The 18680-nt window shown below is 35.7% G+C and overlaps 1 protein-coding gene across 3 annotated transcripts in view; it reads right to left on the bottom strand.

The window, feature by feature from the left end:
* Positions 1-18680, bottom strand: part of LOC128701853 (solute carrier family 49 member 4 homolog) — a 44421-nt gene that overhangs the window by 13317 nt on the left and 12424 nt on the right. For 2 of the 3 annotated variants that reach the window (XM_053795796.2, XM_053795794.2), the window contains exons 2-7: positions 16637-16718; positions 13891-13988; positions 11858-12011; positions 7343-7433; positions 1346-1458; positions 697-843 (exon numbers count right to left, since the gene is read on the bottom strand). In XM_053795796.2, the coding sequence (XP_053651771.1) occupies positions 697-843; positions 1346-1458; positions 7343-7433; positions 11858-12011; positions 13891-13988; positions 16637-16676 (643 nt within the window). In that variant the 5' untranslated portion in view covers positions 16677-16718. Of the gene's footprint in view, positions 1-696; positions 844-1345; positions 1459-7342; positions 7434-11857; positions 12012-13890; positions 13989-16636; positions 16719-17484; positions 17564-18680 lie in introns of all 3 variants that reach the window. The other variant, XM_053795795.2, reaches the window with a different exon arrangement.

Here is an 18680-nt window from a genome sequence, read left to right as displayed (position 1 = left end):
AATCAGCAATTAGAGTGTTTTATTATATATTTAGCTGAAATGAGTAGCACAATTATTTTTTCAAAAAGTCTGCACAGGATAAGAAGTCTCCAATTAGCAAATGAGTTGTGTTCCTGGTGTTCCAAAAATATTTGTTACTTGGAACCTATTTTTTACAGAAAACAATAATTAAAATGATGGTTGTCATAAAAAAATATTTTTTATGTTTCTAAAGAACTTCATTCATAAGTGAGGATGTTTGTAACACAGGCACTCATAGGTTCAGGATCTCTGTATTATTATTGTCTCGAGCTTAGATGAGAGGGGAAATGTTTTATTTTATCTGCTGTATAAGCACAACACAATGAATCCTGCTACAGGATTTTAATGCAACACAAGTGAAAATATGCAACCAGAATTTTGATAGCCCTTCAAAATTTTATGTTGCATGTGCACATATGCACCTGCACACACACACAAGTACATATGTATGTCTTCCTTCAAATATATACGTTTAAGCTCATGAAAACACCTGGGCATGTCCCTTCAGTTAAATTTTTTCAATGATATTTTTCTTCATATTTGTAGTCATGCTTTGTATAATTTCTTCCCATATACAAAAAAGTCATAAACAATAAATAATAATTATAGAATTTGTGAATGGAGATGTTTGAAAGACCAAGATGGCTTTATGATGAGCTTCCTCTCATTACTTACTGATCCACATGTAGTCTCTTATACTTTTTCTCAGATTGTCTATGTCATCACTATCTGTATGGTTATGATTCTTTGGCATGTGAACAAGCCATGGGCCAAGGAAGAACCCACCAGCATTTCCTAACTGGTTGAAGGTGCAGCCAATTCCTGAAATATACCAAAGAGATGTAGTAATTTGGTTCAGGAAGAGATCTCAAATTTCCATGTTTTGTAAAATTTCTCATGTTTAGAGGTGAATTTTTAACACTGAAATGATGTTAATGAATCCTGCAGTAATGGTTCAAGTGGTAGACAACAAATAATAATGTCAACCAAATTTTCCTTAAAGGTAAAAAAAGGTTGAGTTATTAGCCAAACAGCTTAAGATTTATACAAAGAAAGAGGTAAATGATTAATCCACAAGACTATTTACAATAATGATGGTTTTATACAAAGAAAGTAGTAGATTAATCCACAAGACTATTTACAATAATGATGGTTTTATACAAAGAAAGTAGTAGATTAATCCACAAGACTATTTACAATGATGATGGTTTTATACAAAGAAAGTGGTAGATTAATCCACAAGACTATTCACAATGACACTGAGGGTTTTACACAAAGAAAGTAGTAGATTATTTACAGTTACGATGAAGGTCTAAGGACAAACCTGTAGCAGTTGTTCGCTCATTTGGTGGAAACCACCTGGAGGAAATTAAGGATGGAGCAGCACCTATAATAATGCCAGCAAACCCATTGAGTACAGCCCCAACATGAGCCAGACTGTAACATAAGTATTCAGACTATTATTAACATTATATTCATAAGGACTGAAAAAAGGGAAAATAAAGCATTTGGGGAATGAAAAATCTAGATACAAAAATAACCACACAGAGGAGAAAGAAACTTATGACATAGTTTTGTTCCAACTTGAACCGTTAACTAGTTAATGATCGGACCAAAATCAGACCAAAATGTCATGGTCTGACTTGGACTGTTAACCAGTTAATGATCAGACCAAAGTAAGACCAAAATGTCATAAGTCTCTGACCATTAACCCTTTCAGGGTAGAGACCCCTGATCTCAAACTTGCTCTCAGGGTTGAAGAATTAAAAAAAAAAAAAAATTATCTTATAAAATGATATAGAATCTTTTTCTGAAGGTAATGAAACCAAAAGTATGAAATTTAATGGAAAACTTATGGAATTACACTTTCGCAAAGTTAGTGGTCTCAGTGATATTTGCGCATTGGTGATTTTGCCCTTTGTGCCCTATTTTTGGCCAGTTCCATTGTTCCTTCTATTCTATTGAATGAGTACAAGAAAATTCCCATTTATCTATTTTAATTACTCAATAAAGTGATTAGAAATCAGTAATTTGACCAATTTCACACAAAATTAAAAAAATACTAGTTAAAAATGTGGTCCAGAATAAATAATGAAGACATTCCTGGCAATAAGAAAACAGTTCCTCTGTTCTTTAGTCATGTCTCTGAGCCCCTCTTATATTAACTACACTTGCTCTTCATTTTTAATTTTTATTCACACAAAAAATAGAAGATTTACTGTTATGCAGACTACTGCATTATTGTAATAATTGTACAATAACATCAGTGCATTCCTAAATGTGTATTAGACTGGCAAGCTGGATGTGTACTGTACTCTGGAATATGGGCAAAAATCGAACATTTCCACTACTTTGAGCTCAATTTCAAGCTACTTTCAGACCTGAAATGAATCAAAATCACCTCTATTTCTGTAATATATCTTCCACTCTATCAAATGAGACCAGGAAACTGAGAAACAACCATAAAATCCACATTAAAATACGGCACAAAGTCGCGGTTTTAAACCAAAAACACAGTCACATTTTTCTCATTACGCACTGCGTGTTGCAGTATTTTTTTTATATGGTGCACACTTACTGCACAGACCTATTCTCTCATATCTAGGCCCAAATTTATCACTCACAGCTTATATAAGTGAGCTGAACTCATGGTGTTGTACTACAGGATCAACACTGGCTTCAAAGCTGTTATATAACTGGACCAACGCTGAAAGGGTTAACTAGTTAATAGTCCAAGTTGGACCAAAACATCACCATAAGTTTCTTTCCCATATGTGCAGGTTATGTGTGCACTGTTCCAGTCACAGTATTGTGCCTTTTTATTCTTTAAAAAACCAGATCTCATCCAAGAACGGGAAGTATCACAGAGTATTTCATACTCCTTGATACTCCCTATCATGGAGTATGCAACAAGTTACAGTGACTCGAGCCAATAGCAGAAGTCTCTGCTTTCGTCAGGGACTTACAACTTCCTAGACAGAATGACGAGGCAAAATGTGAAGTACGTAGTCAGGAGAGCATGATACCCAATTGCTCGTAAGTAGGAATAATGACTGTTTGGGCTAACTTTCAAAAATTCATAAACTGTAAAGGCCTACTTTCAACAAACTGGCCACATCCCACAGAGGCAGGGGGGCCCCAAGGAAAAACGAACTGCCTTTTAAATTTGGTAATATATACAAGAGAAGAGGTTACTAGCCCCTTGCTCCCGCATTTTAGTCGCCTCTTACGACACGCATGGCATACGGAGGAAGAATTCTACTATAAAAGTCGTAAGAATAATAAAAAGCCTTAAGAACCAATCTATAGCATAATAGAAGCACATCCAAATCCCTCCATTACTTGAATGATGAAATGTTAAGAGGTAAGGTACCCTTCACCAACATTCTTACAGCATATAACTATAACAATGTTCATGCTGGTGTGCCCACTGCTGAGCAGCACTGCAAGTTACAGCCTCTCCTCACTTAGCGACATACTCATTGAGCAATGCCTCGGACTTACAATGGGCTCTCTGGCCAGTTTTCATAGCTAAATAATGTACAGGGTGGCCAAAAGTAGGCTTACAGTTGTTTTACTATTTGTTTATGTTTTCGATTTAATTTATCCAAACCATAATTCCAAACCAATATTCCAAACCATTATTCCAAACCAGTATTCCAATACTAAAGCAGTATTGGAAGTGTGAAAATACCAAGCAGGTGCAAGAGTTAAGAGCATACCTACTAAGTGTAAGCCTACTTTTGGCCCACCCTGTATATTAGAGCCAATTTCCTTTATTCTGTTTATTTCAATATACAGTACACTAATGTATAAACATTTAAAAATATACCAGAAATGTTATAAATGGTGCAAAGGTGACATTAAAACAATATCAAAGGTGGTTGACACAAACTCACTACCATCATAATATGCTCCTCACTTAGCGACGAATTCGTTTAACAACATGGTCTTAGGAACAGAACTCCGTCATTAAGTGAGGAGAGGATGTATATTATAGTTTATGCTCTTGTAAAGGACATCACTGTGATAATTCATCTGGTAATACTTGGACAAAAAATGACACCTGTGGGCTGGATGAGTCGGAGTCTTGATGACATAAGATGATGTAAGGTTGCACTTGTGTTGTGCTAAAAGCTTAGTTAACCATTGATGACATAAGATGATGTAAGGTTGCACTTATGTTGTACTAAAAGCTTAGTTAACCATTGTTTTGAATGATTGATCCATTAAATTTGCTATAATTGAGTCTTAATGTGTTTGACATACAAGAATTACCAGCAGCCATGGGAACCCTTCACCTGTGCCTTTCTTTCAATGTATATGGAGCAGGGTACCTTTTAAACAATAGTTTCATTAGATTAGGTTGAGGGAGTAAGGAGTCTGATGTACTGCTTTAATGCTCATGACTGGCAGCTCCCATTATTTAAGCCTTGTGCTATGTTCATTGTGCAACAGTAAATCTATAATAATGGTAAAATTACCAAAAAGGACAGAAATGCAACTAATGTGACATTTTACTGAGACATTTTGCTCTCCACTTTGCCACAATAAAATGTCACATTAGTTGCATCCATGTCCATTTACCTAACAGTAAATTTGTTGAGTTGTGGACCTGCTGGTTCTCGCTCTGCTGTATGCCACCTAGGAAGCATGTGCTAACAGTATAATGGAGATGACCAACCATAATTTATTCTTTGTTATCTAGCCATTTTTCATATTTTTTGCTTTAAAATGCTGTCTCCTACCGAGACAGGGTGACCCAAAAGAAAAAACTTTCATAAAGTTTGTCTTCTTTTTACATCTAGTAATTTATACATGAGAATGAGTTACTAGCCCCTTGCTCCTGGCATTTTAGTCACCTCTTATGATACAAGCTGCTTATGAAGGAAGGAATTTTTCATATATTCGAAATCATATAACTCCATTTGAAATATACTCATTTTGTTGGCCTAACATCTCCATGATCTGAGTCAGGCTTCACAACAGAAATTCATTTAATCTGACACACTGGTTTGTAGATCAATGGTTCAGAGAACCGACATGTTGATAAATTAGACACATGTGCAACTCTTGGGTATCTTTATTGAGGAAACGTTTCGCCACACAGTGGCTTCATCAGTCCATACAAAGGAGAATCTTGAAGAACAGGAGGAGAACGAGGTAATCAGTCCCTCAGCCTTGAGTCGATGTGGTCAGTCCATCAATCTTGAATAGAATACGACATAAGTGCGGTGAAGCCAATGTGTGGCGAAACGTTTCCTCAATAAAGATACCCAAGAGTTGCACATGTGTCTAATTTATCAACGTGTCGGTTCTCTGAACCATTGATCTACAATCCTGTCAGACACTGCAACTTCTTGGGATCTTAATACTTGGGAATTCTTCGCTTGCCTAACCCTTGGGCACGACCTACTTCCACATTGAACAAATGTGACACCACCTATAACTGCTGCACCTCTCCTGCCTACGGTTTATAAGCTGCTTCTCCGCACTTATACCGTATTCTATTCAAGATTGATGGACTGACCACATCAACTCAAGGCTGAGGGACTGATTACCTCGTTCTCCTCCTGTTCTTCAAGATTCTCCTTTGTATGGACTGATGAAGCTACTGTGTGGCGAAACATTTCCTCAATAAAGATACCCAAGAGTTGCACATGTGTCTAATTTATCTGACCCACTGGTAATTTAAACATACAGTAATAACAGAAGACATCTGCAGCTTTCCTAATTAAGTACTGGAATCACTCAAGATTTTCCTGTGGGCACATAGAGACCCAACAATAAGAAAACACCACAGACTGTAAGCAGAGGCTGTACAACATGGTCAGACCATTAGTGTGTGCTTTAAAAAAAGATGAGCTTCTTCAGTCACTGCCTTGTTAAGTAATAATTTTCCTTGAATGCCAAAGCAAGTTATACTGCATTACAGTTAGTAGGAAACACCTAAGGTCCCAAAAATTAGAGGCTCCTTAAAAATATTAATAATACCATGTTTGGAAGATTAATATATCCACAATGCTCCATGATGGAGAAGAGAGATGGAGGTGGAAGGAGAGAGATGGAGGTGGAGGGAGAAAGAGATGGAGGTGCTGAAACAAGCCATGGTCAGGCAAGCAGACACATTAATAATATAGCAACATTAGTAACAAAATCATGACTAATAAACTCCTATGTCCTCATGGAATGTCAAACTGCATACAGCCTCTCACTTAGCTATGTACTCGTTTACCGACGCCTCAGACTTATGACGGACTCTCCGACCAGTATGCATACCTAAATAATGTATATTAGAACTGAGTTCCTCTATTCTGTTTATTACAGTATACAGTACACTACTGTATAAACATTTAAAAATATACCAGAAATGTTATAAATGGTGCAAAGGCGACATTAAAGCGATATCAAAGATGGTTGACACAAACCCACTACCATTATAGTGTGCTCCTCACTTAGCGACGAATTCGCTTACCGACGTGGTCTAAGGAACGGAACTCCGTTGTTAAGTGAGGAGAGGCTGTATTATAAAAGCAAAATGCTTTATTATAATAGCATGAATGCAAAACTGACACTATAATCCCCATTATTGAAATAAAAAATTCATACAAATCACACAATCGGTGAGGCTTGAATCCCCAGCAAGCGAGTCCTAAAATTCACAATGTGATTTGTTTGCAGTCGTGTTACTGCAGTTTTGTGAGTCGTTGATACATTTCTTACTCACTATAAAGTGGAACCCCCGTACCCACGGATTTGGTTTCCAATATTTCAGTTACTCATGGCTTACCGTGGCCCGAAAATAACCCTTAATTTTGCTTAATAATGGCTGAAAAGTGCAAAGCAGTGATGATAGCAGCTCTTCAAAACCTAAGAGAAGCCAGGCAGTGCTTCCCATCAGTGAATAAGTGTCAATTCTTGATTTATTTTGTGCAATTTATCAATTAAATTTATCATGGGTACATATATAAACAAAAAATGACTTATATATAGGGTTTGCTACAATTCACGGTTTCAGGTATCCATGGTAGGGCTTGGAATGTATCCCCCACAGATACAGGAGAACTACTGTATGTTCAAATTCAAATCTTTAGTTCTTTTATGCAGTACAGAGATAATGTAGCTTATATGTAATGAAATATTAGACACAAAAGAAAGCCACTAGTATGCCTTTGATGAGTTCCGAGAGTTTTCTACTCTCAGAGCAATGAATTTTGAGCAAATGCAATTCATTTAGGAACATGATGTTCATAACTGGTTCAAATTTTTAACAAAAAAGTAATAGATTTCTTAGGCAATATGGTTTCCTTTATCAACTTACACAGTAAATGACTTTTCTTCAGTTGTAAGACACCTAACTGCAGTTCCGAGACTCAGTAGGAAAGCTGTCAACAGCAAGGCAACACGAATACCTGCAATAGTACAAAATATTACATAACCAATTATTAAAAATTTCCCATGAAAGTATGACAAAGAATTTTTATTTTTCGACACTAATTGTCTCCCACCAAGGTTACATTACCTAACAAATAGTACCCTATTAATTTTATAATATTTTGTCATTAATACACAAATAATCCACATATAGGAGATTGAAACTTATTATGTTTCAGTCTGACTTGGACCATTAACTAGTCACATTTATTTATTTATTTATTTTATGTCTTTGCAAACAATACACTGAGATTTTATATTTACAATAGTGGGTTGCAATGCAAAGAGAGCCTCTATTATGCCTGGCATTATGGGCAAACTTAACATTATTGGCTTACAGTCTACTTAATACTAAGGATTATATCATAGTTGTACAGTAGGATAGTAATTATTTCATAGTTGTACAGTAGAATATTAATTATGAATGAATCAAAATTTGTATAATACAAAGATATATTTATATTCTAAAATGCTTTTGTGAAAACAATGATTCAATTATATTCCTGTCAACAATGGATAAAAGGTTCAATGTGATTGTTGAAGTTATGATGTGGGAGTACATAGGTGAGTAAATGTGTACTGAGTATTTAGCATTTAGTCTAGGGTGATTAAGTGGCTTTTGAGAAGAGTCTTAAATTGATTTTTCAGACTGGGTTACTTTAATATCTTCTGGTAATGAATTCCATATTTTGGGGCCCTTTATGTGCATAGAGTTTTTACACAGTGTGATATGGACACGAGGTATATCAAAAAGAGATCTGTGTCTTGTGTTGTGGTCATATGTCCTGTTTTGGTTGGTGAGAAGTTTGAGTGGGGGTTTATATTTGCGTGTATTGTTCTGTGTATGTAGTAGGCACATGAATAAGTATGGATGTTCTTAATGGTGAGCAGATTCAGACTGTTGAAAATTGGTGGAGTATGCTGGTGGGAGTGGGAATTTGTCATCATTCTTACTGCTGCCTTTTGCTAGGTTATTAGGGGTTTTAGGTGATTGGATGTTGTTGATCCCCATGCACAAATTCCATATGTAAGATAAGGGTATATGAGTGAATGGTACAGTGCCAGGAGAGCTGATTGTGGAACGTAGTACCTTATCTTTGATAGTATGCCTACAGTCTTGGAGATTTTCTTGGTGATTTGTTGTATGTATGTCTGGAACTTAAGGCTACTGTCAAGGTGGATACCTAGGAATTTTCCCTCTTTGAGACTTGTGACTGATGATCCATTTAACATTATGTTAATTGGATCATTTGCAGCTTTGTTTCCAAACTGAATGAAATAGGTTTTATCAGTGTTCAGGGTAAGTTTGTTAGTCATCATCCAGGCAGATATTTTCTGTAATTCAGCATTGACTGTGTTTGCTAGTATGACTTGTGTTTGGGTGGGAAAAGACATATGTAGTGTCATCTGCAAATAATATGGGTTTGAGTAGCTGTGATGCATTCAGTAGATCATTGATGTAGATGAGAAAGAGGAGTGGTCCAAAGACGCTTCCTTGTGGGACTCCTACTGTGAATGGTTGGGTGAAAGAGTTTGCATCACATATTGAGTTCTGTTACTAAGGTATGACTTTAGGTAGTTGAGGGAGTGGCCTCTGATACCATAGTGCATTAATTTGGAGTACAGCCGTTCATGGTCGACTGTATCGGAAGCTTTACGTAAATCAATGAAAATGCCCAGCGGAACTTCTTTCTTTTCAAGTGCGGTATATATTAGTTCTAGCATGTGTATGATAGCATCATTTGTGTTTCTATTATTCCTGAATCCAAATTGACAAGGGTTCAATATGTTGTGTGAAACGAGGTAGGAATAGATCAGTCTATGAATTAATTTTTCAAAGATTTTAGAGAGCAGTGGTAAGTTAGATATTGGTCTATAGTTATTCAAGTCAGCTTGGTCACCTCCTTTATGGATCGGAGTGACCCTCGCTATTTTGAGGATTGTTGGGAAGGTAGATGATTCAATGGATTTGTTAAAGAGCGTTGCAATAATTGGTGACAATACTTAAGAAGCTTTTTTGTACATAAAAGCAGGCAAGTTGTTTATAAATAACAAAAACAGGCACCGTGACTGGAACGTTGTTTATGTCTTCTGCCTTGTTTTTAAGGGTGTTTATGATGAGCGTAACTTCAATGGGGTCGGTTGGAGCTAGGAATAGCGTATTTGGGTAGGTACCTATGAGGTAGTCTGATGGACGGGCGTTTGTGCTTGGTGTATTTTGTTTGCTAGATTTTTTCCTATGGTGGAGAAGAAAACATTAAGTCTGTTTGCTGTTTCGGTTGGAGTGAGTAGGGGTTCATCTGATTTTGTTAGTTTGATTGCTTTGTTTTTGGATAACTTTTTAGTTCCAAGAATTTCAGATAGAGTTTTCCAGGCTTTTATCATATCACCTTTGATGTTATGTAATCTATTTTCATAATACAATTTTTTTGACCTTCTTATCAGGCTGGTAAGTGCTGACAAATAACTTTTCGACTGTTCTCTAGTTATTTAACCCATTCTATACCGTTTTTCACATTTGTGCTTTGTGTTAATGGATTTGAGGATGCTTGGTGTTAGCCAGGGATTATTCAGTCTCTTTGCTGTGATCTGTTTAGTTTTTCTGGGGCAATGTCTGTTATAGAGGCATTGGGCTTTTTAGAAAATTATTTATACATTCATTTATATCTGTATATGTTTCAAGTTCATTTTGCCAATTGATGTTATTCATAGTTGCTATAAAGTTGTTAACTGCTGTCTCGTTATGTAGTCTGAAGGTTACTTTAGTAATGTCTTGTGGCAGTTTGCCCAGATTAGTTATGAGAAAGGTTGGGTAGTGGTCTGTAGTGTTGTCTGTGATTATGCCTGATTTTAAAGGGGATATGGTGTTTGTCCAGATGTGGTCTATGAAGGAGATGCTTGTCTCGGAGATTCTTGTAGGTTTAGATATTGCTGGTAGCAACAGGCAGTTACTCATTGTGTTTGTGTTAGTGCCATTAGTATTAGTCCAAGCTTTAGTCCCTATTCTGCCTTATCAATCTAAATATCACAAAATCAACAAATCCCTAAATAGTAACTTAATTTATATTGTTTAATCTTCTACTTACTTGTTAACTATTAATTTCATCTGTCAATATTCCTTGCTGGACACACAAGCTCAGAGAACCTCACATCTATGCACTCTACTATTAAGTACTTTTAATTCTAGTGTAAGCCCCTAAACTGCTGTGCATACTAAGGCTTTTTATGAGAGTCCCTTCAACTGCTGAGAAAAATCATCCTACCTTTCTCCTCACTAACCATTGTACACAGAAAATAATTTTTATTCTTGAATTTTATTTCTTCAAGCTTCATCAATCACATTTCTTTTTTTCTGCAAGCCAGTCTCCATTTATTACTTCTAACATTTTCTCCCTTCTTTGCTACTAACACTGCTCCTTTTGTTATCACCCACCACTTAACATTCACCGTTACACTTATCTAAGCTCCTCCTTGAGAATTAGAACCTCCTTTACAAACCTTAATTCAGTTTCTAAATTACAGCAGTGCTCCTCAAAGCTTATTGAACAAGCCAACTTAGGAAACTATAGTAGAACATTCCACTCAACCTGTCCAAGTTCCCAGCTGCAGGTCATGCACAGTCTTCGACTTACAAATGTTAGAGACCTTCTCTACTGAGAATAATATTGATATAATAATAATATTGGAGGGGTTAGGGATATTGGCAGTTTGGAGGGGTATGTTTTATATGCTTCTAAACTGTTGTATCTGGGTGCCTATGAAAAGACAGTGATTATGTGTGAGTGAGGTGAAAGTGTTGAATGATGATGAAAGTATTTTCTTTTTGGGGATTTTCTTTCTTTTTGGGTCACCCTGCCTCGGTGGGAGACAGCTGACTTGTTGAAAAAAAAAAATATTATACACAATAATGATAGTAAACACAATACAGAAGATTCTCAGTGTTTGCAAGTTAAGCACTTACTGTATATGCCCTTGACCACTGACCTCAAGTGTGGCCTCATGTTCTCCCCACTGATGTGTAAAGAAGACTTTATCAGCTTGTGAATGAGGTAATACACGCACAAGGAAATAGACACTTGAGTTTAGGAAGCTAGAAAGTGCAGAGTGCACTCAATACATGGGGTGAGGATATCATGAATCAGCAAGTCAGCAATGAACCACACTAAGCCCTACTAGAAAAGCAGTTTGAGTACCATAAAAAAACCTAAATCCTTTTTAGGGGAGAGGGAAGTCACCCTGCCTAATTAATAATAAACCATAGTAGAATTAGCAAATTTTATAAAAATTAAGTTGCTAGAGACATACACATAACATTTAAGTAAGCAACAACACTGAGAATAAAGAAAATCATTATTCTCTGTAATGTATTATTAGTTGATTATCATGTTTCTACTAGGCATACCTTTTGTCTGGAGTAATAATGTCAAGGGTGCCAGCCCCATGATCATTGTGATTGTCCCCCACATAGACAGCAAAGCAATTTCCGCATTATCCCAATTATGGTAAGCCATCTTTACGGAAGAAGTGATTGGTCCCCACGTGTTCCAGACTGCACACTGAAAACCACAATTGTAAAATTTAAAAGAAAGAAAAGTCCACATGTACATGATCAGTTTATATAGTGAGCTGCTCTTAACAAGTCATTGCACAGTTTTGATTGAGGCCTAAATCAGCAGTTTTTTTTCCTTGACTAAATTTTTTTATTAACGTATCAGCCATTTCCCACCAAGGCAGGGTGACCCAAAAGAGAAAAAACATTTACTTTCATCATCATTCACTTCATCACTGTCTTACCAGAGTCCAAATAAATTAACAATAATGAAAAGTATTAACCCTTTGACTGTTTCGGTCGTATATATACGTCTTACGAGCCACCGTGTTTGACATACATATGTATATATACTCATAAATTCTAGCGGCTTCAAATCAAGCAGGAGAAAGCTGGTAGGCCCACATGTGAGAGATAGGGTCTGTGTGGTCAGTGTGCACCATATAAAAAAATCCTGCAGGATACGCAGTGCATAATGAGGAAAAAAAACTCCGACCGTTTTTTTTAATTAAAATGCTGAGTTCATGGTCAATTTTCATGTAGTATTTATGGTTGTATTCTCATTTTCTTGGTCTCATTCAATAGAATGGAAAACATATTATAGAAATAGAGGTGACTTTGATTGGTTTTACTATAAAAAGAACCTGGAAATGGAGCTCAAAGTAGGGGAAATGCTTGATTTTTGCTAATTTTCAAAAGTAAACAAATGATGTCATTGTCCAATAAATGTCCAACTAGCCATTCTACTATGCAGTCATGAATGGGTCGACATTATTTATACAATTATTACAATATTGCAGTAGTCTGCATAACAGTAAATCTTCTATTTTTTGTTTGAATAAAAATTCAAAATAGAAAGCAAGAGTAATATCAGAGGGGCCTAGAAACGTGATTGATGAACAAAGAAAATGTTATTTTAGAGCCAGGAATGTCTGCATTGTTCATTCTGGACCCTATTTTGAAATCGTCATTTTTTTTAATTTTTGTGAAATTGGCCAAATAGCAAATTTCTGACCATGTTATTGGATAGTTGAAATTGGTAAATGGGCAGTTTCTTGTACTCAATCAATAGAAAAAAATGGAGTTCTAAAGAAATAGCTATGAGTTTCGTCGACTGGAACAACGGAATTAACCGAAAACAGGGCTCAAAGTGGGCGAAATCACCGATTTGTAAATATTGCCGAGGCCGCTAACTTCGCGAAAGCGTAATTCCGTCAGTTTTCCATCAAATCTCGTTCTTTTGATGTCATTACAATCAGGAAAAGATTCTCTATCATTTCATAAGAAAAAATAATTTTTTTTTTTTAGATTTTTGCGACACCAGAAGACACCTCAGGATTTGGGGTTGCAACAGTCAAGGGGTTAAAACATTGTATCATACTGACAAAAATGATTATACAGTATCAGTATATATATTTTTTAATAAATTGGCCATCTTCCACTGAGGCAGGGTGATCCAAAAAAGAAGAAAATTAATAAGTTTTTCTTCTTTTTACATGCAGTAATTTATGCAGGAGAAGGGGTTATTAGCCCCTTGATCCTGGCATTTTACTCGCTGCTTCTGGCATGCATGGCTTACAGAGAAAAGATTCTTTTCCACATTCCCCATAGAAAATCAATATACGTAATAATGGTATACAATACCAAAAAGTAGATGAGTAAGACACACATGTAGCAGGAAAAATATTTAATGCTGAAATGTTTAGCCTGCTCTTTAGACTTCTGTTGAATACAAAGGCATCTACAATATTTATCACCTCTGTATTTGACTAAAAAAACTTGCAGAGAAGGTGTAATGTTTCAGCAATAAAGATTCTCAGCTGCTGCAAAAGTATGTTATGGATCTTTAGGATTATACAGTACAGTACTGAACAATTAAGAGTTACCTGCATGAATCCGATGCCAGCAAAGAGGAAGAGAATCCACCAGCGTTGTTTATACACCTTCACTTCAACACTTGACATCATCACAGAGTTGTCATGATCTGAAGAAACAAATGACAGTAAGGAATGCTTCCTGAGATAAGAAAATGAAGCTCTCAGGTTCAGAGATGAATGAGCTTAGACAGGTCATCTCAACCCCTCAACTGGCCAGACTGGCCAATCCCAAATTTATTTCTCAGTCTCATTCTTGCTTATGAGTATCAGTATTGACCATATTCGAAAAATATTTACAAAGATATGACCTCTGATACTTAAATTTAAACCAAATCTGAAACAAAATTAATTATGATGACATAATTCTTGCATTTGCAGTTTCTAGATTTACAGGACCTATAGGAATGTAACTGTCATGACTCTGAGATTCAACTGTACAGATATCCCTATAAAACTAAAAGGAATTATGTTCCTAGAGTTCTGATAAAACTATAATAATAATAATAATAATAATAATAATAATAATAATAATAATAATAATAATAATAATAATAATAATAATAATAATAATAATAATCTTTATTTCTACAAGTACATGAATAGCATATACAGGCTTAGCTGACATCAATGACACACTACTATATAGAAAGCCCCTTGTTATACAGAGCATTTCAGGAAAATTAAGTAAATTTTGTCCCTAGGATGTGACTCACCAGTTGGCTAACACCCATGTACCTATTTACTGCTAGGTGAACAGGGACAGCAGGTGTCTTAAGGAAACATGTCCTAATGTTTTCAAACCATACCGAGGATCAAACCATGGACCTTAATATGAGAGCTGAGTGTGCTAGCAAAATTAAATCTGCACAAGTTTTGTTCCACATCTGGGTCTATATCACAGACCATGTCTCAAAAACAGCATATATCATGTTAGTCTGGTCAATAATGACCAGACTACCATTTTGCATATGTGAAAATTCACAAAGCCAGAAAAAATCAGAATGCTTGAATTTATTAATGGGTTGCCCTTCAGTGAAAAGTTGTATAATCAAAATCTGCAAATAAGGAGGCCTTCAAATTTGTAAATAAATAAAATAAATATATAAATAAATATATACTTAGCTTACACATGATACAGTACATAAATTGAATAGCATTTAATAATATCATGGAAAGCACGTGGATGACTGTCCATGACCCTCCATCACATGAACTGTTACTTTTTCCCCGCCTTATTATTATTATTATTATTATTATTATTATTATTATTATTATTACAGCCTCTCCTCACTAAACAATGGAGTTACATTCCTAAGACCACATTGGTAAACAAATTCGTCACTACGTGAGGTGCATACTATAATGGTAGTGGGTTTGTGTCAACCATCTTTGATATTGTTTTAATGTCATCTTTGCACCATTTTAACATTTCTGGTGTATTTGTCAATGTTTATACAGTAGTGTACTGTATATTGTAATAAACAGAATAGAGGAAATCAGCTCTAATATACATTATTAGGCATTGTAGATGAATGGTTCAGAGAACCGACATGATTGATGGACTGAACACATCGACTCAAGGTTGAGGGACTGATTACCTCATTCTCCTCCTGTTCTTCAAGTTTCTCCTATGTATTGACTGATGAAGCCACTGTGTGGCGAAACGTTTCCTCAATAAAGATACCCAAGAGTTGCACATGTGTCTAATTTATCATTATTAGGCATGCATACTGGTCAGAAAGCTCGTCGTAAGTCTGAGTCGTCGGTAAACGAATGCGTAGCTAAGTGAGGAGAGGCTGTATTATTGCTACTGTACAATTTAAAACTCTTATCCCCCCTTCTGTTTTTGAAGGGACTATGTTTCCCATTCTTATTTCCTACCTGGACACTGGGAGGAAATAGTACTCAATAAGGAATGATAATGAACAGATTATTATGCAATGACAGACTAGACAAATCTTGGACAAAGAATTTGTAACTCGTCCCTCATGATACAAGAATATGATCCATTCTCACATTAGTCATTCTGAAGTGGTTTCTAATTGACACACATATAGCCTTCAGCATTACAAGATCTGTTACCCACCATTATCAGTGCGTACTGTGCCTCTTCCCTTGTAGTCAGCGCCAGAGAATTACTGCTGTATAACTCCCCACTAGGCATCCCACTGATATTTATTTATGCAAACAAATTTTTATGAAAATGGTCCAAGTTGGACCGAAACGTTGTCATAAGCTCCTCTTTCCTATGTGCAGGTCATTTGTGCATTGTTCCAGTCATGGTATTATGCCTTTTTGTTATTTATGAATATGCTTACTGAGTTTCATTATGTAAATAAAAATAACATATGTGTACATTATGTAATTTTACAAAAGATTATCAAAAATCCACAATTGGGAGAGGAACTTTAGGCAACTTTTTGATGTTGTCAATGGTCCAGGAGAGACCCAAACAGTCATAATGTTCCTCTTCCAAATGTGGAATTGTAACTTTTTAATTCTTTAAAACAAATATTAAAGACAAAGCAAATTATAGAGTATTCTTTACTGTGGCTGAAACGATACACAAAGAACCAGAACTTAAGAGACTAAAACTTATGACGAAGTCTCTCTGTGTGACCTGTTAATAGACCACGTTGATTCAAAACACCATTGTAAGTTTCTATCTCCTAAGTGTGAGTCATTTGAAAATATGAGTACACTGTATTTCTTGTTATAAAATTATTATACGAATGCAGCCAGAAGGCATACATACCTGCAGGCAAAAGAGCCTCTAAGTCATCTGATTCCGTCATCTTGAATACTGTAGTTTAGACTTGGCCTTGGTGAAGACCAATCTGAAATGCACATTTGATGTGAATGAGGCACCGTACTGCCAAAAACTCTCTCCTCATATTAGTTCATCCCTGCAGCTTTTAAAACACAAAAAAAAATAAACCAAAAACCTGCCCCCTTATTAACTACAAAACCATTATGTCACTTAAAATTATGGAATGGGTGGAATTTAAACCATAGCAAGACAGGTCAAAGATTAGGAGGCTAGTGTGTTGTCTACTAGACCATGCTAGCCTAATAATAATAGCACAACTATAAATGGGGCCCAGCTCTGGTGCAAACTGTGGGACCCATAGCCTCGGAGAAGCGGATAAAAAGGCATCAAGGAAGAATATTTGGATTTCTTCCTGAAGCTATTTGAATATTCCACTTTCCTTACCACCACATTTTTTCATTCTTTTTTTTCAATAGGTATATTTTATCACATAATATGGTACAAAAGATTTAAAAGATACATTGTTGGTACATTGCCATAATATAGTATTCCTATACACCATTGGAGGATTAGTATAAACCATGATAATCTTCCTATGGTGTATAGGAATACAACTAGCAGGTTGAATTTTAGAAGGCTTGCATGGCCCAGTGGATAACACACTGGCTCACTAGCATGCTAGTCTTAGGACTGGCTTGCCACAGGTTGAGACTCCGCTCACTCCATTATGTATTTATTTGCAATTGTGTTACAATGGTTTTGTGCATCATGACAATTATTACATTCCTGGGGAAGCCCTAAATAGAGCACCCAAGGTTATGAAAGGTAATCACGTCTGATCCGAGGAACAGGAGGGAACAGTAGTTTCAGTTTCCTGGATGAAGAGCCCTTCATCAACGTCAAGGCACGATTCTTGAAGGGAGAAAAACAATTACAAGAATCAGATTACAGTACATACATATATAAGCCATCTTCTCTTATTTCTTCTATACAATACCTTAATATTATTTTGTAGATTACCACACATTTAATTTATATCAATAACAATTTAATAAAAAGCATTTAGAGTACTCCCTCACTTTGATGAACTTCGTCCTGCATAACATCAAGGTTATATGATATCTTTTGCCACCAGATATTTGATAAAAACAGGGAGGAGTCAAAGCTACAAGAGTGAAGGACATGGAATGCGCAGTGCTCCATTTTATCCCTTTATAGGTACAGTACTAGTTTATCATATATTTCTGTACAATGGTTTGAAATCAATATTATTACAGTAGGACCCCATATCCACAGGGGATACTTTCCAAGAACTACAGCGGATACACAAAACCACGGATAGCAGCGAACTCTATATTTAACCCTTAAACTGTCCAAACGTAGATCTACATTTTTTCAACATTTGAAAGTATGTAAAAAATGTAGACTTTTTTTTTTTACATTTGAAAACGTGTAAAAAAACTTTGATCCACTTTTTTTTTTGTTATATTTGAAAATATGTAAAAAACGTAGATCTACTTTTGGAGCACTACGCATGTGAACGTAGATCTGTTTGGACAGTTTAAGGGTTAAGTAATTTTTCATATAACATACATACCAATGATAGAGTTTAATTGATATATTATGCAAAATAAGTAGAAAATTATCACTTTTTCACTGATGGGAAGCACTTCATGACTTCTCTTAGGCTTTGAAGAACTGTCAAGATCACTAGTTTTGCACTTTAGTGTCATTATTAAGCAAAATTAAGGGATATTTTCGGGCCAGGGTAAACCGCAGATAACTGAAACCCTGGAAATCAGACCCGCAGATACAGCGGTCCTACTGTATTGTTATTATTATTATTGCTATCATGTGAAAATTTTAAAACAAGTTTTTTTTTACAAAATCTGTAAATCTAAATTAAGCTATATCTGCATGTTACACCTTATCTAATTAAATATTCATAGTGTTACACATCAGTATTATTATGTACACAGACTGTGCTGTTTGTACTGATAACATAGGCCCAGTGATTAATATATGTTGG

The sequence above is a fragment of the Cherax quadricarinatus genome, chromosome 69 (genome assembly GCF_038502225.1).
Source record: "Cherax quadricarinatus isolate ZL_2023a chromosome 69, ASM3850222v1, whole genome shotgun sequence".
In the NCBI taxonomy this organism is placed as follows: domain Eukaryota; kingdom Metazoa; phylum Arthropoda; class Malacostraca; order Decapoda; family Parastacidae; genus Cherax; species Cherax quadricarinatus.
This window is presented reverse-complemented; position numbering and strand designations above follow the sequence as displayed.